The 22,387-nt window shown below is 45.3% G+C and overlaps 1 protein-coding gene across 1 annotated transcript; it reads right to left on the reverse strand.

Moving 5' to 3' along the window:
* Positions 1-4,182: 4,182 nt before the first annotated feature.
* Positions 4,183-21,867, reverse strand: LOC141204945 (uncharacterized). The gene is made up of 6 exons (XM_073663984.1): positions 21,835-21,867; positions 7,640-7,819; positions 7,433-7,556; positions 7,252-7,349; positions 6,963-7,053; positions 4,183-6,108 (listed from the first exon to the last, which is right to left on the reverse strand). The coding sequence occupies exons 1-6, from the start codon at positions 21,865-21,867 to the stop codon at positions 4,997-4,999; spliced, it is 1,638 nt and encodes a 545-aa protein (XP_073520085.1). The 3' UTR covers positions 4,183-4,996.
* Positions 21,868-22,387: the final 520 nt, after the last annotated feature.

Here is a 22,387-nt window from a genome sequence, read left to right on the forward strand (position 1 = left end):
TGCTACTCCAGGACCGACCTCGTGTGAGAGCAGGTGACTCCCACGGGACTGAAGGCAGATGCTGACAGGCACGGCAGATGGGCGAGCAGATGAGCCTGGCTGATGTTCCTCTCTGTTGTTTGTGAGTGCAAATTTGTGCGATTGGTATTTTCAATTATCCCTGTATGTATTCCCTTGTTAGTCTGGTTTGTGTATTTTCATACACTACTACCTCCCACTTCCCTGGTTGGGGGAGGGAACAGATTCAGGAGCTAATATACTGACTTCCCGAGAGTATGTAGAATGCGTGGAGTGATAGTTGGCCTGCAACCATTTCTTGTGTAGTAGATGAAGTTTCTCCGAGGTAAGAGACTTTTATTGCAGACAAATCAGAGCAGGTTTTTCTGCCTAAAGATACTGAAAGATTGACTGCCTTTTGACACTAGAAGAAAGACCCCTTGTGTTCCAGCTAACTATTTTCACTGACCCCGCCATATTTAATGTAGGAGATATGTAGTTTCTACTATACTAACAGCAGAGCATTTCATTTTTACATAGTTAGTTAAGGGCATATTACAAGATTGTCAACATAAAACACTCAAAAACAAAGAGAACCCTCACCCATAAAACCCCATCCATAACAGGCAGATATAGAACGCCTTTCTCATAGTGAGTGGGCGAAGTATTTTCAAAGAGACAGTAGAAAAAATGGTGGCTCGGTCACTGTTGAATGTATGGGAGAATCCTGCCTAGAACTTAAGTCTCATTGGACTTAACTCCAACTTGAATTCAACTCGTTAGGCACAAGGACTGCAATATAATCATAATAGAACCTGAAGAAAACAACAAAATTTGTAAAGAATTGTCCAACAAGCAGGGACACACTTCATCCCATATACTCACAGATCATAGTGTTTTTGAAGATTTTAAGAATTAGTGTTTGTACCGCAGGACCTTCAACTTGTAACATCCCGAATTTGATCCCAGTGTATTTGCCTCTCATTCATATCCAGCCAGTGAAGGGCTTCTTTTGAATCTTGAAAAAAGTGCACAGTACCTCCAGCTGCCACTCTTAACTTGGCAGGGTATATCACTGAATATGGAATGTGCAGTGCTCTCAGATGTTTATTATTATCAAACAATTTGGCTCTTTGTTTCTGCACTTTTCTAGAAACTTTTCCTGTTTTATATAGTTCAACTACCTTTTCCCGTTGACATTTCTTTTGCTTTCCCCATGACTCACAATCCAGAAACGTCAGTGGCTGGATGAAAGATGCAAGAGTCTGTCTGGATCCCAGAAACTCACTCAGCTTTTATGCACACACACTGATTACAAGCAAACAGGTCACAGGTGAGGATGTTACCTTTAGTAGCCATTCAAACGCATTTGTGTCAAATTACTGTGCATGTTATCAGGCCAAAATCACCAGAGTATGTGAACTTTTGATCAGGGTCATTTGGATGTTTTTGGTTGTCATTATGATCTAAAAAGAGAAAACACAGTAGTTTGACAATAAATGGTGTTATGCACACGCCCGGGCTGACTGGCGTGTGCGTGATTTAGTGATTCCACTGTGCCATGAACCGGAGAGTGCCTGGAGGGGCGTAACTAAGTATCAACCCGATCCGACCAAGGTCGCACGACGGCTAACGACGCCGTGCACCAGGGAGGAACCGAGCAGAGGGACCAGGTGCTACTCCAGGCCAGACCCCGGACACGGCTGTTGACCCACACCGGGAATACAGGAACAGGCAGGTTAGGCTGGCACACAGACAGGTGGGTATTGGCAGGCACGGTTGGTATGCAGACAGGTGGGTATTGGCAGGCATGGCTGGAGTGCAGACAGGAGGATACTGGCAGGCACGGCTGGTATACAGACAGGAGGGTACTGACAAGTACGGCTGGTGTGCAGATGGGGAGGTACTAGCAGGTTGGAGCACAGGCTGGATAGGGTCCAGTACAGACTGGGATTCAGGAACAGAACCGCAGATGCGGTAGACAAGCAGAGCAGAGAGGAACCGCTGGAGCGGTGGGCAAGGCGGAGCAGAGAGGTACCACCGGAGCGGTGAGCAAGCAGAGCAAGGAGAAACCGCTGGAGCGAAGAGCAAGGCAGAGCAGGCAGGAACCGCCGGAGCGGTGAGCAAGGCAGAGCTGGCAGGAACCGCCGGAGCGGTGAGCAAGGCAGAGCTGGCAGGAACCGCCGGAGCAGTGAGCAAGGCAGAGCAGGCAGGAAACGCCGGAGCGGTGAGTAAAGCAGAGCAGAGAGATACCGCCGGAGCAGTGAGCAAAGCAGAGCAGAGAGATACCGCCGGAGCGGTGAGCAAGGCAGAGCAGAGAGGAACCGCCGGAGCGGTGAGCAAGGCAGAGCAGAGAGGAACCGCTGGAGCGGTTAGCAAGGCGGAGCAGAGAGGAACCGCCAGAGCGGTGAGCAAGGCAGAGCAGGAAGGACAGGGCTCTGTTCACACTGAACAGACTGGAAGGGAAAAGCAGAACCAGATACACACAAGATACTTGCAATGAAGTAGCGAGTGGACTCTAAACTCACAACAGAAGTACAGAGACAACGAGTAGGAGACAGGTGCAGGTTCAGACTCTGCAGAAAAAGGGAAGGTACGGACATAGAGAAACACAGGTAACAGGCTAGGAGAGCGTTCAGACAGGAACTGAGCGTTCAGACAGGAACTGACACTGCAGCGAGATACAGGAGCGAGTCTGGGTATGCGGCCCCCCGAAAGGCGGAACGAACAGGCTAGGAGCGTGTTCAGACTGGCCTGGAAATACAGCCTCCAGGAAGGCGGACAGACAGGCAAGAAAACACAGATAACAAATCTAGGTATGCGGCCCCTAGAAGGCGGGACGAACAGGCTAGGAGCGTGTTCAGACAGGCCTGGGAATACAGCCTCCAGGAAGGCGGACAGGCAGGAAAAACAGAACAGGAACTGGCACATTCAGAGTTAAGGAGCACACTGACTGTTAGAGTTGCTCAGGCATCAGCTCCAAGGTGGAGCTGGTTTAAATATCAAGTGACAGACAGCAACAGGCTGGGGACGCATTAGGGGTGTGCCCACAGCAGCTACAAGAAACAGGAAGTGACGGGGCCGCCGCCCTAAGCAGTCAGAACAGAGACAAGAAGACAGCATGAATAGAAGCCAGGCTAGCAGACTGGACTGAAGATCAAGTTTGCGATCTTGCATAGTGGGAGATGGTGCACTATGCAAGCCCGCTACCAGGTATGTTACAAATGGCTTCACCCAACCAATAACCATGAGTGGAGAAAAACATTTTTTTTATCATTCATATTCTCTGAAACAAGGCCAAGAAAGCAAAAATTCTGCCGGGGTATGTAAACTTTTGAGCACAACTGTAGAGAGGATTTACAATGTACCACTGCAATGAAAAGGTCTTTTAAAGTAGGTTAATCAGGTACCTGTATGTCCCCTTGGTGCAGATTAGGCTGTGAGGCAGAGAATACTGTGCCACGTGCAGTTTTGGGGTCTTTTGGCCTCTATCAATGAGGATGCCTCTTCTATCTCTTCACCCGACTCCTCTGCTCCGGAGCCCGTGCACAACTGCGGGGTAGCTGCTATATGAAGGCCACTATCACCTGCTGAGACCGGTGTTTCAGTGCAGGCAAATCGCTCCAGCCTAGCCACCACTTCCCTACTCTTCATCTCCCCCGTTCAATATGTGTTCAGCATGACAACTGCAGTGTCATCTTATAACTGAGAGCCCGCTTCTCCCGTGGCCTCCAGTGGCTTTTCCTGGTCATTTTTATCCCCCGGAGCTAAGTACTGCCACACACAGCAAATTATCCAGTAGATGTATGGGGACTTTCAGGATGATCTTCAGGTCCTAGATTGGATAAATAGCTAGATGTTCTGCAGGAGCTCCTCCATCTGCTTGTTCTCCCTTGCCCTTTTACTTGATCTCCAGGGTGGAAACACAAAGTACTGCTGCTTTCTGTGTGAGTGGGATAGTTGTGCAAGAGAATATCACTACCATAAAAAAGACTGGCTTCTTCGATGTTCACTTCAGCCAGGGAGTAAAAATGTCACGCATCAAGCACTTATTGACCCACGTCAGATTATGTTACCACCATTGCATAAAAAAATTGGAATTCATCAATGCTTGCAGATTACTGTTGGACAATTGTAAGAAATGATCCAATGCAGGAGTACAAGAGACAAGCAAAAAAGAGTTGTCACTGAATGAAGACCAAATTTTGTAGTGCAATTTCTGTAACGATTTATAATTTGCAATAGTGTTTTGACATGTTGGCATAACAAAATATTCTGCATCTTTATATTTGCAAAAGTAAAATGTTTCAAAGTACTGAAACTTTTATGCATTAATTATACGTAGCAGTAAAAGGAAAACTCTCATAGATATATATAGATATCATAGAAACAAGTCGTTAAGATCATTAAGAAATGGCTCATTTCATAGTTGAACATGACAACTTTTGAAAATATGTAAAACAGTTATACACGATCAGAAAAGTCCTTGAGCTTGTCGGGTGGAATGTTCTTCAGCTGCTCACTCAGGACGTGCAGCCTCTGTGCAGATCCCGGTAGCTTCCTCTCCTGCTTTGCTCAGTTAGATAAGTGTGAGGCTGGAGGAGAGAGCAGTTCTCTCAGTGATCAGGAAGGACACTGTCTCAGAGATCTCCTCTGTCACAGGAAGCTGCCACCAGTCTATAAGACGCACTCACTTATTAGCAAGATTTTTTCTTGCTAAAAATGTGTTTTTCCAAGTAAAATATTTCCCACATTAAGAATATAAAAAAGGCTTCTCCCCTGAGTGACTGCTCTGGTGACTAAGAAAAGATGATTTCTTTACAAAACATTTTCCACATTCTGAACAGGAAAAAGGTTTCTTCCCTGTGTGACTTCTCTGAGGTCTATCAAGATGCACTTTCTGTTTAATACATTTCCCAGATTCTTAACATCTAAAAGGCTTCTTCCCTGTGTGAGTTCTTTGCTGTTTAACAAAATTTGTTTTCTGTGTAAAACATTTTCAACATTCTGAATATGAAAAAGGCTTTTCCCCTGTGTGAATTCGAAGATGTGTAACAAAACTTGATTGCTTTGCAAAACATTTCCGACACTCTGAACATGAAAATGTCTTCTTCCCTGTGTGAGTTCTTTGGTGCTTAACAAGATTTGATTTCTGGTTAAAACATTTCCCACATTCAGAACATCTAAAAGGCTTCTCCCCTGTGTGAGTTCTCTGGTGCTTAACAAAATCTGATTTACTGTTAAAACATTTTCCACATTCTGAGCAGGAAAAAGGCTTCAACCCTGTGTGAGCTCTTTGATGTGTAAATAGAGTTGATTTCTCTCCAAAACATTTTCCACATTTTGAACAAGAAAAGGGCTTCTCCCTTATATGTGTTTTCTGGTGGCTATCAAGATGCGCTTTCCGGTTAAAACATTTCCCACATTCTGAGCAGGAAAAAGGCTTCTCCCCTGTGTGAATTCTCTGATGCTTAACAAAATCTGATTTCTGGCTAAAACATTTCCCACATTCTAAACATGAAAAAGGCTTCTCCCCTGTGTGAGTTCTTTGGTGCCTAACCAAATTTGATTTATGTGTAAAACATTTTCCACATTCGGAACATGAAAATGGCTTCTCATCAGTGTGAGTTCTCTGGTGTGCGATAAGATTTGATTTATCTGTAAAACATTTCCCACATTCTGAACAGGGAAAAGGCTTCTTTCTTGTGTGACTTCTCTGGTGACTAACAAGATCTGATTTCTTGTTAAAACATTTCCCACACTTAGAACAAAGAAATCTATTCTCTGCTGTGTGACTGCTTTGATGTTTAAGAAAAGACTTTTCGAGGGAAAAACTATTTCCATATTCTGAACGTGAAAATGGCTTCTTTGATTTAGGATCAGTTCGTTTTTTACTGCTGATTATGTGACTTTGATTTTCCTTAGTAGTCGGTAATGAATCAGAAGACGAGACCTGTTTCAAATGATCAGATGACAGATCTTTGCTGTGAAGGGTTGATGGTATATCTGGAGTAATGGCATTCACTTCAATTGTATCCTGTGGGACCTCAAGATTATCTGATTTTAAAATTGAAGATGTCAGCTGTCCCTTTGATCTCCTGGTACAGTCATCTGACAAGAAAAAAAAACAATTATTATTTGTGAATAAAATATCCTTGAAATTTTGGTTTTTGAACATTTCTACTTAAACTGTCAGTAAAAACATTAAATTATTCACCAAGACAATGACAGTTCATAGTCTAATAGAAAACCTCATAGGATGAACCAGTGGAGCGTGGTGTTCAACTGTTTATTCATTCTGCCTCCAAAATATGGAATAAAAAGCCACCAAACAATGTTATGTAGGCGAAAATAACAATCCTGTTTGAAGTTAGTTTTAAAAAAATTAAAAAGTCAGGATAAAGGGAAACTCTCTTGTTATTGTACAGAAATTCACACTTGGCCCTCACTGCACATTTAATGTTGTCGATCATAAAAGTGAAGTTTGGTCATAAAGACTGGACCTGGTCTTGTAGGGACCATATGAGGACATTCAGCAGCACAGAAGGGAGAGAAGGTAGATTCATCCAATAAGATATCAGGGATCTAGGAAGCCGACAGCATCATTACCCTCCGCTTTCTCTTACACGCCCATCATAATATTTTTATTCAAGTGATTTTCTAACTTGTCAGCACTTTCTACGTACACTGTCATTTGGCTTTGTAGTTTACAGATCTGGGCAGGTAAGGGTCAGCGTCTCCTAATCCCAGGGGGTAGGTAGATCCTCCGAGTTGTAAATTCTATAGAAAAGGTCTTTCACAATTTCACAAAGTAATTTGAACATTTTTAGATGGAAGAGAATGTTATGCGGCAAAATGGTGATCACATGATTGTGATACGACCAGACTAGACCACCGATAAAGCAGCCACAGCCGATGACTGAGTAAAATCTGTAACTTCTATGTATCTAGTGGTCACTACTCACCTGGACGGTTATCTGTAGGAATCTCCTCTTTACACCGCTCATCACCCCTCACATATGTCTCTGTAGTGTTAATATGGGTCAGATCTTCACCCTGAAACAAATATTGTAAAAGTCACAGACAGATGGAGAAGTCCCATCTATGGTCAGCTCTAATCCTGCCATCTCCACCGTCCTCCTTACACAAGTAGAAAACATATAACACTGGTGGATAAAACAAGACTGAGCACAAGACCTTCACAGCCGTCTACACATCATAGGGGAGATCTCATGACACCTTCTCTCCATCTACCTGATGATCCTGAGGAACATTGGGGTCTTCTTGTTTACAGTTCTGTGGAAGAAGAGGACGGGGACATCTCTCTGGTGTTGTCCTCTTACTAGATAGATCTGGAGGAAACACATACAGGGGCTGAATTAATTCTTTCCATACAGATAATTATAGGCCGTGTGTATTTAGTCCTGTCTATTACCTGGTGATGTGAGGGGCTGGGGAACCTCCATCATGACGTCCTTGTACAGATCTTTGTGTCCTTCTAAATACTCCCACTCCTCCATAGAGAAATAGACGGCGACATCCTGACACCTTATAGGAACCTGACACATACAATGATACCGTCATCCCCCCGATCCCTCCATAGCATTACTGTATAATGTCCCAGCATTCCCAGCAGTGTCACCTCTCCAGTCAGCAGCTCAATCATCTTGTAGGTGAGTTCTAGGATCTTCTGGTCATTGATGTCCTCATGTATCAGGGGGTGAGGTGGAGGCCCCGTGATTGGGCTCTGTGGTCTTCCCCATCCCTCAGACACAGGGTCCTGACAGCGCTCACTAGAGGTCTTCTTCACTACTGTGTAATCCTGGTTATGGAGAGACACATTAATAAATCTCCCTCCAGACATTTCCAGAGTCCTCACCTCTCCAGTTCTGTTCATCTGTTATTCCCATAGATAAGAATGATGTAATGTGACGTCATCAGAATCTCTCACCTCTCCAGTAAGCCGGAAGAGGATCTCTAGGGTGAGGTGGAATATCCTCTCCACCATCTTGCCTCTGTCCATACCTATCTTTGATGGGAGAATCAGGAAAATTCTCTTATATAGAAGATCTTCACTGAGAGGATCTGATATTGTAGAGACCTGAATGAGAAGAAGATGAGAAGATGTAACGTCATAAAAATCCTGTGTAATAATACAATTACTGGGAATAATAAGGGGAAACATATGAAGAGATATATTATTTTACAGTATTTAGTTTTCCTCTCTACATCTATATATACAGTGCCTACAAGTAGTATTCAACCCCCTGCAGATTTAGCTGGTTGACACATGCGGAATTAACTTGGCATTGTGACATTTGTACTGTAGATCAGCCTGGAAGTGGGAAATGCACTGCAGCAAATTTTTTTTTTGTTTTTTTTTTTTGCTTTTTTTTAAAACGTTAAAAGTTAATTCAGAGTGTCATTTATTATTCAACCCCTCAAACCACAAGAATTCTGTTTGGTCCCCCTAAAGTATTAAGAAGTAATTCAGGCACCAAGAATAATGAGCTTCACATGTGTGGATTAAAGATCTCTTTTGCCAGCCTTTTCTGACTATTTAAGACCCTCCCCAAACTTGTGAACAGCACTCAGACATGGTCAACATGGGAAAGACAAAGGAGCATTCCAAGGCCATCAGAGACAAGATCGTGGAGGGTCACAAGGCTGGCAAGGGGTACAAAACCCTTTACAAGGAGTTGGGCCTACCTGTCTCCACTGTTGGGAGCATCATCCGTAAGTGGAAGGCTTATGGAACTACTGTTAGCCTTCCACAGCCAGGACAGCCTTTGAAAGTGTCCTCCCGTGCCGAGGCCAGGCTTGTCCGAAGAGTCAGGGCTAACCCAAGGACAACAAGGAAGGAGCTCCGGCAAGATCTCATGGCAGTGGGGACATTGGTTTCAGTCAATACCATAAGTAACGTACTCCACCGCAATGGTCTCCGTTCCAGACGAGCCCGTAAGGTACCTTTACTTTCAAAACGTCATGTCAAGGCTCGTCTACAGTTTGCTCATGATCACTTGGAGGACTCTGAGACAGACTGGTTCAAGGTTCTATGGTCTGATGAGACCAAGATCGAGATCTTTGGTGCCAACCACACACGTGACGTTTGGAGACTGGATGGCACTGCATACGACCCCAAGAATACCATCCCTACAGTCAAGCATGGTGGTGGCAGCATCATGCTGTGGGGCTGTTTCTCTGCCAAGGGGCCTGGCCATCTGGTCCGCATCCATGGGAAGATGGATAGCACAGCCTACCTGGAGATTTTGGCCAAGAACCTCCGCTCCTCCATCAAGGATCTTAAGATGGGTCGTAATTTCATCTTCCAACAAGACAACGACCCAAAGCACACAGCCAAGAAAACCAAGGCCTGGTTCAATAGGGAAAAAGTCAAGGTGTTGGAGTGGCCTAGTCAGTCTCCTGACCTTAACCCAATTGAAAACTTGTGGAAGGAGCTCAAGAATAAAGTCCACATGAGACACCCAAAGAACCTAGATAACTTGGAGAAGATCTGCATGGAGGAGTGGGCCAAGATAACTCCACAGACCTGTGCTGGCCTGATCAGGTCTTATAAAAGACGATTATTAGCTGTAATTGCAAACAAGGGTTATTCCACAAAATATTAAACATAGGGGTTGGATAATAATTGACCCACACTTTTATGTTTAAAATGTAATAAAATTCAACTGAGCAACATAACTTTTTGGTTTGTAAGATTTATGCTTCTGTTCATAAAACCTACTCTCGTTTGCAGTTTGAAGGCTCTAACTTATTTGCATCTTATCAAACCAGCTAAATCTGCAGGGGGTTGAATACTACTTGTAGGCACTGTATATATATATATATATATATATAAAGCAGTAAATCTGTGTGTTGAGCCTCTTGAATACAAAACCACATTTTTCACCCGGTTTGAGTGAAATTTTGCGCGGTCCGTCTTTAACATCAGACTAAAAATACAGCAAACATGAAAACTCAGTTTTCCCCCTTGATGAGATTTAGGCTCTATAGAAATAAATGAATAAATGGTTATCTGCGTGTTAAATGCAAAACCACAGTTTTTGCCCAAAGCGTCTTAAAGAATTAGAGACTGCATCCGAAGAGTCGCTCTTAAAGGGACAGCAACCATATATTCCTTAAGGTGGGGCAACCTGATAAGTTGGTTTAAAGTCTGTAATTATAGCAACAGCTGTTGCAGAAGTAGCTGAGGCCTCATTTATGAGAATTAACTCACAGTAAGAGCGCTTTAGTTGCCTATAGCCACCATATTGCAGCTTTCGGCATTGAAGCTGCTGAGGTAAAGTGAAAGCTGAGCTCTGATTGGCTGCTATGGACAATTAGAAGAGTCTGACTGTGAGGCAGTCACACATTTTCTTCTTTATATATTCACCTAATTAGATCTCTGATCAGTGTGAGGAGATTTCTAAGGGTCATAATACTAAGGACTGTTTTTTAAAATGCCGCCCCAAAAAAAAATGACCATCAATTGGTCAAGTTAATCCAAAAGCTAAGAAAGCAAAACTGTCTCAAATAGCTGAGACAAATAAAAAAATCTCCAAGCAGCTTGATGTTCCTGTGACTACAGTTGCACATATTATTCATAAATTTAAGATTTATGGGACTAGAGCCAATCTCCCTGGACGTGGCCACAGGAGGAAAATTGATAACAAATCAAAGAGACGGATAATACGAATCGTAACAAAAGAGCCCAGGATAACTTTTAAAGAGATTAAAGGTGAACTTCAAGCTCAAGGAACATCAGTGTCAGATCGCACCATCCGTCATTGTTTGATCCAAAGTTGACTTCATGGGAGACGACCAAGGAGAACACCATTGTTGAAAAATAATCATAAAAAAGCCAGACTGGAATTTGCCAAACTACATGTTGACAAGCCAAAAAGCTTCTGGGAGAATGTCCTATGGACAGATGAGAAAAAAATGGAAGTTTTTGGCAAGGCACATCAGCTCTATGTTCACAGACAGAAAAATGAAGCATATCAAGAAAAGAACACTGTCCCTACTGTGAAACATTGAGGAGGCTCTGTTATGTTCTGGGGCTACTTTACTGCATCTGGCACAGGGTGTCTTGAAGATGTGCAGAGTACAATGAAATCTCAAGACTATCAAGGAATTCTAGAGAGAAATGTGCTGCCCAGTGTCAGAAAGCTTGGTCTCAGTCGCAGGTCATGGGTCTTGCAACAGCATAATGACCCAAAACACACAGCTTAAAAACACCCAAGAATGGCTAAGAGGAAAACATTGGACTATTCTGAAGTGGACTTTTATGAGCCCTGATCAGTGTGTTAGTGAAGTTATTGACATGAGGTCGCTGTGAAAAATAGTAACCTACAGGCCAGCTATTTTCTGTCACACGTATCACATATCACTGCGGTTCAAATCCAGCCATTTGTAGTGAACATGGAAAATATTGTTCTCCAAAATGGGCAAGGCGCGTGGTAATGGACGGGGAAGTGGATGTGATGGTGATGATGGTGCATGCAGAGGATGAAGCGGTGTGCTAGCTGAAATTGTGCCACAACAAACACCCACATCTTCCTGTCCCAATTAACAGGGGACCGCAGAACACCACTATTGAACACAGAACAGTGTGAAAAGGTTATTGGTTGGATAGCAGATAATGTTTCCAGTCACTTATCCTTCCGCCCACCATACCGAGTGCCCGGAGACAACTGATCCCACACTTGGACACTCCGAAGAGCTGTTCACTTTCCCATTTATAGATTCGGGCCTCTCCTCCGATCCACTTGAAGCGGGGCAAGAGGAGATTGCATTTAGTGATGCCCAAATATTTGAGCAGCCACGGTCACACGAAGGCGACGGTGGGAAACTGTCACAAGAGGTGGACGATGATGAGACACCATTGCCAGAAAGTCATGAGGAGGACCAGGGTGCGGAAGTGGAAGACAAGGTGGTGGATGATATAGTAACTGACCCAACCTGGCGGGGGGACATACAGAGCGAAGACAGCAGCACATAGGGGGAGGGAGGCGTAGCACCACAACAGGCAGGAAGAAGCAGCGTGGTGGCCGCAGACAGAAGGCAGGCAATCATCCCTGTAACATCAATACGACGGAAGTTGCCACTACAACTGTTAGGTCTTCCCGAGTCTGGTTGTTTTTTAAAGACTCTGCCGATAACCCCCAAAAAGGCCATTTGCACCACCTGCCAGGCCAGCATCAGCAGGGGTAGCAAAACTACCAGCCTGACCACCACCAGCATGTCAGGCACATGGAAGCAAAGCACCCGACTAAGTGGGCCAAACCCCAGGGTCCAGGAACAGTTGTTGTGCGTGCAAGCCAATCCTCTGTCCATGGCGTGCATGCAAAAATGTCTCCTGCCCTGCATCTGTCATTGCACACTCTCAACTAGCACGATCATCAAACACGTCCACGACCTTTTCCCAGCGCAGCGTTCAGTTGTCCCTACCCCAGTCCTTGGAACGCAAGCGCAAATACGTAGCCAACGCCCCACAGGCCACACTACTAAATTCACATATTTCACGACTGCTTGCGCTCGAAATGTTGCCTTTTAGGCTCTTGGAGATGGAAGCTTTCCGCAACCTGATGGCGGCGGCCGTCCCTCGGTACTCGGTCCCCAGCCGCCACTATTTCTCCCGGTGTGCCGTCCCCACATTACACGAGCACGTGTCCCACAACATTAGCAGTGCCCTCAACAACGCAGTTACTGGGAATGTCCACCTAAGCAAGGACACGTGGACAAGTGCTTGTGGGCAGGGACGGTACATCTCGTGGACGGCACACTGGGTTAACATAGTGGAAGCCGGGACCCAGTCGGATCTTGGGATGGAACACGTCCTCCCGACGTCGAGGATTGTGGGCCCTGGGTCAATCAGGGTTACCCCCACGTTCTACAGCTCCTGCACCTCCTCCTCCTCTTCAGCATCCATCACTGAATGACCACATCAGTCGCAGGCTGGAAGCACTGCCTCGGCCAAGCGGCAACAGGCTGTGCTGAAGCTAATATGCTTAGGTGACAAACCACACAACGCTGAAGAGTTGTGGACAGCTCTGAAAGAGCAGGCAGATCTGTGTCTGACAACGCTGAATCTACAGCCAGGCATAGTCGTGTGTGACAATGGCCGGAACCTGGTGGCGGCTCTGAGGCGAGGCGAGCTCACACACCTCACATGCCTGGCCCATGTGCTTAATCTTGTGGTTCAGCGGTTTCTCAAAACCTACCCGGAGCTGTCGGATCTGCTTGTTAAAGTACACCGCATGAGTGCCCATTTTAGAAAGTCACCTACAGCTTCCGCCGCCCTTGCCGTGTTTCAGCAGCGTTTGCAGCTTCTGGGTCACCTACTGGTGTGTGATGTCCCCACACGTTGGAACTCTACATTGCAGATGTTAGGAAGGATTTGTGAGCAGAAGAGGGCAGTTGTTGAATACCAGCATCAACAAGGCCGTTGGTATTCAGTTCAGACTCCACACATAAGACCTCAGGAGTGGAAATGATTGTCAGACATATGTACCATCCTCCAAAACTTTGAGGACTCCACCAAGATGGTGAGCGGCGATGACGCCATAATTAGCATCATCATCCCACTTCTCTGTCTTCTGAAACGCTCTCTGCTCACAATCAAAGAGGATGCATTGCAGGCGGAGCACGATGAGATGGAGCAAGGAACCATACAGGGTGATTACACATGGCCCAGCCTCATCTCGTGGATTGGGTGACAATGAGGAAGAGGAGGAGGAGCTAGTTTCATGCGCTATAGACGGTACTACCTGCACAACTGTCATACGGTCTGTTCAGCGTGGATGGCATGAGGACAAGGAGGAGGAGGAAGAGGAGAGCATGATCAGTCATCCTCTTGGTGAGGACACGGAAGTCTAGCCTGTTAGCAGTCTGGCTGAGTTTATGTTACGCTGCCTTTCCTGTGACCCTCGCGTTCTCCAAATTTTGGGTGACAGTCATTACTGGTTGGTGACACTTCTAGACCCACTCTACAAGGAGAACTTTCTATCTCTTATTCCCGAGGCGGACAGGTCTACTAAAATGGGGCAGTACCAGAAGGCCCTTGTTGCGGAATTATTAAAAAAATTCCCATCTGGAAATGCTGGCGGCAGAGGTCACAGTTCGTTGGACAACCAAGGAGTACAGGCGAGAGAGACACAACTCCAATCCAGCAGAGGCAGGGGAAGACTGTCAAAGTTCTGGGACAGTTTTCTCAGTCCCTCCCATCTTACAGGCCCTGAGGCGCGGGGTACTCTCACAAGGAGTGCAAAGTTTGGGAAGATGGTGAGGGAGTACCTTGCCGAACATACCAACGTCCTCCATGATTCCTCTATGCCTTATAATTAATGGGTATCCAAGCTAGACACGTGGAATGAACTGGCTCTCTATGTCTTGAAGGTCCTGGCCTGTCCTGCCGCTAGCATTTTAACAGAGCGGATTTTTAGTGCTGCCGGAGGTATTATAACCGATAGGTGCATCCGCCTGTCAACTGAAAATGCTGGCAGGCTGACTCTTATAAAAATGAACAAGGGCTGGATTGGGCCAGACTTCTGAACACCACCGAATGATAGCAGCATAACCAAAACTCAAAAACAGTGTCTTTTTTGGGAGGTCTAATTCTATTCCCATGCACCTCTGTCTTCACACCCAGATATGGGTATACGCTTCCTGATTTTGTCTATTTGCTCTGGTCCTCCTCCTTCTCCTCATCCTCCATCACCATATCATTCACGACCATATCACCTCCTCTACGTGTCTTGCAAGGGGCATTGGAGTTCCTACAAATTTTTGGCAGCTTTTGCATTCACTGCATAGGCAAACAATATGGGAGACCCACTTCCTAATAATGGGAACATGGTTTTTAGGAGGCTCTTCGACCTCTACGTCTCTTCCAAGGGGCATTGGAGTGCCTCCAAATTTTTGGCAGCCTTTGCAGTCACAGCATATGCAATAACAGTATAGGAGACCCAGTGTTTAATAATGGGAACAAAAAAAGCATAGCCGACTGATGGCTCTCTAAGAATAGTAAGGGTCGACTGATGGCCCTATAAAAATAGGCTTTGTGACTTTCAGAGTCCCTCCTTCATAAATGAAACAGGATGTGTCTGATGATGTGTCACACACCACATGGCCAGATAAGGTTGTAAAATGTTAAAATGACATTTCCTGGTGAAAGCATTTGTCTTGGTTGAAAGCAATGCAAAAGTGCAAAAATGCATCAAAAACGCTACATGTGAACATAGCCCAAGGTGTGGAGGAGCATTTTTGTTTTTGTATATTTATTTTGTCTTATATACAAGTCATTACCCTGGAAAGGATGTTCTTTAACATATTTCCCTGGAAAATCCATTTTGGTTTCGTTTTTATATGTTTTATTGTGAGTCCGTAAAAGTGGGGTAATACCTCTGACAATGTTGTTGACATCAGTGACCTGGGTGTCAGAAATGCTTCCAGGGGTCTTCCCCATGCTGTTCCCATGTCATTTGAGCACTGTTCCCATCGATTTAGGCAATTTTTAGGCCCTCTGCAGACCGCCGGGGGGAGCCGCCTGAAAAATGCTCGAGTTTCCCATAGACTTACATTGGGCTCGTTGCTCGGGTCGAACACCCGAGTATTCCAATTTGCTTGACCCGATCATCGAGCACCTGAGAATTTTAGTGCTCACCCCTCACTAGTATTCACAAAAAACAGGCATAGGAAATTTGTTCATTGAGTCCCTTAGGGGCTAGTGAATCCAGTCAGGAAATCCACTCGCTTTCCTTTTTGAGAATACATCTATTGTGATCACCTCCTCTCACATTGGGTTTAACCACCTCAATAATACAAAAGGAGATGTCTCCGGTTTTACCTTAATGTATACTGTTCATGTATCTTGTTAATGGATGTCCCGACCATGGCGTTTATCGCCCAGATGCTCCCCCACCTTCCTCCTAAATTCCCTCTTGATCTTGCCTACATAATCTAGGGGGCAGGTGCTTGTGGCCATATATACAAGTCCCGAGGTTTTACAGTTGGAATAATCCCTCTGAACAATGGTTTTACCAGTGGAGGAAAGAGAAAGATTTACATGGTCTCATCCAAATACACGTACAACATTCTCCACATCTAAAGAAGCCACAGATACTTCTATCTAGCCAAATCCCTTGAGTGCAGGTTTTTTATAGACACTATGCACTAAACAGTCCCTAATTGACTGGCCAATTCTGAAAGTTATTGTGGGAGTAGATCCCACAGCACCCTCAGGTCCGGGTCGGCCACAGTACATCCCAATGGTTTCTGAAGATATTAAAGATACGGTTACTCAGTTCCTATTACTCGTGTTACCCCATCTTTTTCTTGGTCTCTTGGTTAGGTATGGAGGAGTGTCTGGCTCTCCTGTTTTTCTGTAAACGATCGTGTGGAATCCAAAATGTACTGTGGATACTTTTTTCCATGAATCTGGTGTTCATGTCTATTGTCTGTACATTAAAATCTGTGACATTAGAACAGTTCCTTCTCAACCGTAAAAATTGGCTCTTGGGTATTCCCTGTTTTAAGGAGGATGGGGTGGTGACTATCACACTTCAATAGTTTATTAGCGATTATAGGTTTATGGTAGATGAGTGTCCCTAGGGTCCCATCCCGTTCTTTCATGATTAGTACATCCAGTAAAGGCAACTGGTAATAATTAAACTCCGCTGTAAATCTCAGGCCCACTCTATTGATGTCAAGTTCCCTGACAAAATCAAGAAATTGTTCACTCGCCCCTGACCAGATGATAAAAATGTCAATATACAGTTATATGAAAAAGTTTGGGCACCCCTATTAATCTTAAGCTTAATGTTTTATAAAAATTGGTGTTTTTGCAACAGCTATTTCAGTTTGATATATGTAATAACTGTTGGACACAGTAATGTTTCTGCCTTGAAATGAGTTTTTTTGTACTAACAGAAAATGTGCAATCTGCATTCAAACAAAATTTGACAGGTGCATAAGTATGGGCACCTCACCAGAAAAGTGACATTAATATTTAGTAGATCCTCCTTTTGCAAAAATAACAGCCTCTAGTCGCTTCCTGTAGCTTTTAATGAGTTCCTGGATCCTGGATGAAGGTATTTTTGACCATTCCTCTTTACAAAACAATTCCAGTTCAGTTAAGTTTGATGGTCGCCGAGCATGGACAGCCCTCTTCAAATGATCCCACAGATGTTCAATGATATTCAGGTCTGGGGACTGGGATGGCCATTCCAGAACATTGTAATTGTTCCTCTGCATGAATGCCTGAGTAGATTTGGAGCGGTGTTTTGGATCATTGTCTTGCTGAAAGATCCATCCCCTGCGTAACTTCAACATTGTCACTGATTCTTGAACATTATTGTCAAGAATCTGCTGATACTGAGTGGAATCCATGCGTCCCTCAACTTTAACAAGATTCCCGGTGCCGGCATTGGCCACACAGCCCCAAATCAAGATGGAACCTCCACCAAATTTTACTGTGGGTAGCAAGTGTTTTTCTTGGAATGCTGTGTTTTTTTGCCGCCATGCATAACGCCTTTTTGTATGACCAAACAACTCAATCTTGGTTTTATCAGTCCACAGGACCTTCTTCCAAAAAGAAATTGGCTTCTCCAAATGGGCTTTTGCATACCTCAGCCGACTCGGTTTGTGGCGTGCTTGCAGAAACGGCTTCTTTCGCATCACTCTCCCATACAGCTTCACCTTGTGCAAAGTGCGTTGTATAGTTGACCGATGCACAGTGACACCATCTGCAGCAAGTTGATGCTGCAGCTCTCTGGAGGTGGTCTGAGGATTGTCCTTGACTGATCTCACCATTCTTCTCTGCCTTTCTGATGTTTTTCTTGGCCTGCCACTTCTGGCCTTAACAAGAACTGTCCCTGTGTTCTTCCATTTCCTTACTATGTTCCTCACAGTGGAAACTGACAGGTTAAATCTCTGAGACAGCTTTTGTATCCTTCCCCTGAACAACTATGTTGAATAATCTATGTTTTCAGATCATTTGACAGTTGTTTTGAGGAGCCCATGATGCCACTCTTCAGAGGAGATTCAAACAGGAGAACAACTTGCAAGTGGCCACTTTAAGTAGCTTTTCTCATGATTGCATACACCTGGCTATGAAGTTCAAAGCTCAATGAGGTTACAAAACCAAAAAAAGTGCTTTAGTAAGTCAGTAAAAAGTAGGTAGGAGTATTTAAAACAAGAAAATGATACGGGTGCCCATACTTATGCACCTGTCAAATTTTGTTTGAATGCAGATTGCACATTTTCTGTTAGTACAATAAACCTCATTTCAAGGCAGAAACATTACTGTGTCCAACAGTTATTACATATATCAAACTGAAATAGCTGTTGCAAAAACACCAATTTTTATAAAACAATAAGCTTAAGATTAATAGGGGTGCCCAAACTTTTTCATATAACTGTATCTACCACACCCCAATATATGGATGCCACCACTTATGATCATCCCTGAATATTGTGGTTTCCTCCCACCAGCCCAGGAATAGGTTAGTATACGAGGGAGCACAGGGGCTCCCCATCGCAGTACCCCTGAGCTGGTGGGAGTACTTCCTGTGAATAAGAAAGAAGTTATGAGTAAGAGTGAATTTTAGAAGATCGTCCATGAAGTCATTATGTCTGCTACACTCTATTGATCTTGATTTCAAGAAATGTCTTACCCCTCTGATACCATCCTCATGCGGTATATTACTGCACAAAGCCTCGATATCTAGTAAGGCCTGCTCCCCTACATGCCTGTATACATGCTCAAGGGTATACATTGAGGGGAGCAGGCAAAGGGATTATTCCAACTGTAAAACCTCAGGTGGTATTGTGGGAACATTACACTGTGTGGGGGCATCATACATACTGCATAAGGGGCATAATGGGGGCATTACACTGTGGGGGTCATCATACATACTGCATAAGGGGAATAATGTAGGCATTACACTGTGTGGGGGCATCATACATACCGTATAAGGGGCATAATGGGGGCATTGCACTGTGTGGGGGCATCATACATACTGTATAAGGGGCATAATGGGGGCATTACACTGTGTGGGGGCATCATACATCCTGCATAAGGGGCATAATGGGGGCATTATACTATGTGGGGGGCATCATACATACTGCATAAGGGGCATAATGGGGGCATTACACTGTGTGGGGGCATCATACATACTGTATAAGGGGCATAATGGGGGCATTACAGTGTGGGGGGCATCATACATACTGCATAAGGGGCATAATGGGGGCATTACACTGTGGGGGCATCATACATCCTGCATAAGGGGCATAATGGGGGCATTACACTGTGTGGGGGCATCACACATCCTGCATAAGGGGCATAATGGGGGCATTACACTGTGTGGGGCATCATACATCCTACATAAGGGGCATAATGGGGGCATTACACTGTGTGGGGCATCATACATTCTGCATAAGGGGCATAATGGGGGCATTACACTGTGTGGGGCATCATACATTCTGCATAATGGGGGCATTACACTGTGTGGGGGCATCATACATCCTGCATAAGGGGCATAATGGGGGCATTACACTGTGTGGGGCATCATACATTCTGCATAATGGGGGCATTACACTGTGTGGGGGCATCATACATCCTACATAAGGGGCATAATGGGGGCATTACACTGTGTGGGGCATCATACATTCTGCATAAGGGGCATAATGGGGGCATTACACTGTGTGGGGCATCATACATTCTGCATAATGGGGGCATTACACTGTGTGGGGGGCATCATACATCCTGCATAAGGGGCATAATGGGGGCATTACACTGTGTGGGGCATCATACATCCTGCATAAGGGGCATAATGGGGGCATTACACTGTGTGGGGCATCATACATCCTGCATAAGGGGCATAATGGGGGCATTACACTGTGTGGGGCATCATACATCCTGTATAAGGGGCATAATGGGGGCATTACACTGTGTGGGGGCATCATACATCCTGTATAAGGGGCATAATGGGGGCATTACACTGTGGGGCAGTAAAGGGGTCCTGTACTATGAGAACAATACGTTTCCTCCCTTCCTGTCTCCATAGTTGGGTCGTATGTATCTATTACAGGAGACAGAACAAAAACCTTATGATTCTTATAAAGGGGCAACACAAGACCCCAAAAGAGTCTCGGTGCTGAAGGGGTTAATGCCCCCTGCGCCCAGTAATGGAGACTCCACATACCTCCACCTGCAGAGCCGCCACCACATATATGGCTGCTCTGTGCGCACAGGAGCTGTGATGAGGTCACAGGAGGGGAGGAGTCAGGGGTCACATGATCAGGGGCCTCAGTGGATGCAGGACTCTGCTGTGCTGGTTGTCATGGTGCTGGATGAGCTGAAGTTTATGTGTGGGGTCAGGAGGGGTTTACAGTGTGGATGTAGCAGAGCCGTGTGTACGAGGCGTACGGAGCAGAGCCGTGTGTGTATGAGGTGTACGGAGCAGAGCCGCGTGTGTACGAGGTGTACGGAGCGGAGCCGCGCGTGTACGAGGCGTACGGAGCAGAGCCGCGCGTGTACGAGGCGTACGGAGCAGAGCCGCGCGTGTACGAGGCGTACGGAGCAGAGCCGCGCGTGTACGAGGCGTACGGAGCAGAGCCGCGCGTGTACGAGGCGTACGGAGCAGAGCCGCGCGTGTACGAGGCGTACGGAGCAGAGCCGCACGTGTACGAGGTGTACGGAGCGGAGCCGCGCGTGTACGAGGTGTACGGAGCGGAGCCGCGCGTATACGAGGTGTACGGAGCGGAGCCGTGTGTGTACGAGGTGTACGGAGCGGATCCGCGTGTGTACGAGGTGTACTGAGCGGAGCCGCGTGTGTACTGACGTGTAGCCAGGGTCAGTCCGGGTAGGCACCTAGTTACGCCCCTCTGGTCCCTTCTTGTATCTCAGAACAGATGTTCCACCACCCTGACCCGTAACATGTTTTTTGTAAAAGAAAACTCCTACCTCTCTACCTATTTTTTCTAAAAGAAAATTGCACGCCACTTACACTGCGACGTCCGCTACTCTAACTAGCTAAAAAAGAAAAAGTCCCTTGGAGCAGACTTTGATCCGTACGATACTATCAGGGCGCTGTGGTCATAGGAAAAGCACAAATACTCAGTGCAGGATGCCGCGCACATAAAAAAAAAGCACAAAAAAAGTGCGCCAAAAATACAATTGGGAGTGGGGGGATCTGGAACAGGGAGTGGGGAACTGCTGTGATCAGAGATCAGTCACCCAGCACAGGAGGCAGGAAATTGCAGGAGGATCGCACTGGCCACCAATGATTTTTTTCTTTCCCTCAGGTAACACTGGGGAGTATATAACCATCCCACAAGCCAACTCTGAGGTCAAGATGGCGTACAGAGTGGTGATTACTATTTTAGATTAACCCCTTTGGCGCTGATTGGCTGAACAATAGTTACAGACCAAACAGCACTAAAGGGGTTAATCAGCTGAGGTGACGTTACAATCATCCCAACTATTGTGACTACGGTGATGGGTGCTGTCTCAGACCGCACCCATCGTAGAATGTCACATCGATTTTTTTTTAAACTTTATTGTAATATTGCTGTGATTTAGCTGGTCAGAAGTGATCAGCCAATCACAGTGATCGCCGATGCAGGGGGTGTGATGTGCAGGGATTGCAGCCATCTTAACTTGGTCACCGCGCGATGCCGCGCTGTGACCGGAAATACCAGAGCCGAAGAACAGTATACATACGGCGTTTGTTGGGAAGGGGTTAATAACTAATTTTGCTATCTATATGATGTCCATGTGGCAAAAAATACGTGGGTCTCACGATACTACCACCGCACAAAAGACTGAATTCTCACAGATCGAATATAAGAAAAGGTTCTGTTCACCATGGATTATCCCGCCATTATAGTCTGATCACAACATGATCCGGATCAGCCCTATTGAATTTGCCCTGCTGTTGACCCAAAATCGTATTCAAAATCTGAATAAATCAATCGTCATTTTTATCATATATATATATATATATATTTCTTATTAAATATTTTTAATAATTATATTTTGTGTAAGGTACAATCTCTTAATATTTGCTCAATAATAGTTTACCTTAATTTGTTATTTCGGTTGGGAATTGAACTCGCTCCCGCTTCATTTTTTGTTTTGACACTCATTTTGCTCGAAGATTTCGTCTGTATTCCTCTTTCACGGCTTCTTTGGAGGCTTGTACTAAAATTTTCCCACGTTACGTCACAATTTCACCCAGCCTCTCACTAGCAGCTGGGTTATCCCCGAATGCTGAGTTCATCTAAGTTCAGCGGAGGGACTTTCCCAGCAGCATAGATTTTTTCCCACGCTATGTCACGATTTCACCCAGCCTCTCACTCTAACAGCTGGGTTATCCCCGAATGCGGA

The sequence above is a fragment of the Phyllobates terribilis genome, unplaced genomic scaffold (assembly GCF_046119375.1).
Source record: "Phyllobates terribilis strain yellow unplaced genomic scaffold, ASM4611937v1 Scaffold_136__1_contigs__length_4911898, whole genome shotgun sequence".
Taxonomy (NCBI): Eukaryota; Metazoa; Chordata; class Amphibia; order Anura; family Dendrobatidae; genus Phyllobates; species Phyllobates terribilis.

Bases quoted from the DNA above. Each gene is read 5' to 3' on its own strand.
- LOC141204945 (XM_073663984.1), bottom strand. From the start codon at position 21,867: ATGGTGAACAGAACCTTTTCTTATATTCGATCT. The intron at 7,557-7,639 runs GTGACACTGCTG...TGTATGTGTCAG, and splicing joins TTGAGCTGCTGACTGGAGAG to GTTCCTATAAGGTGTCAGGA. The intron at 6,109-6,962 runs GTGAGTAGTGAC...TTTTCTTGTCAG, and splicing joins TCCTACAGATAACCGTCCAG to ATGACTGTACCAGGAGATCA.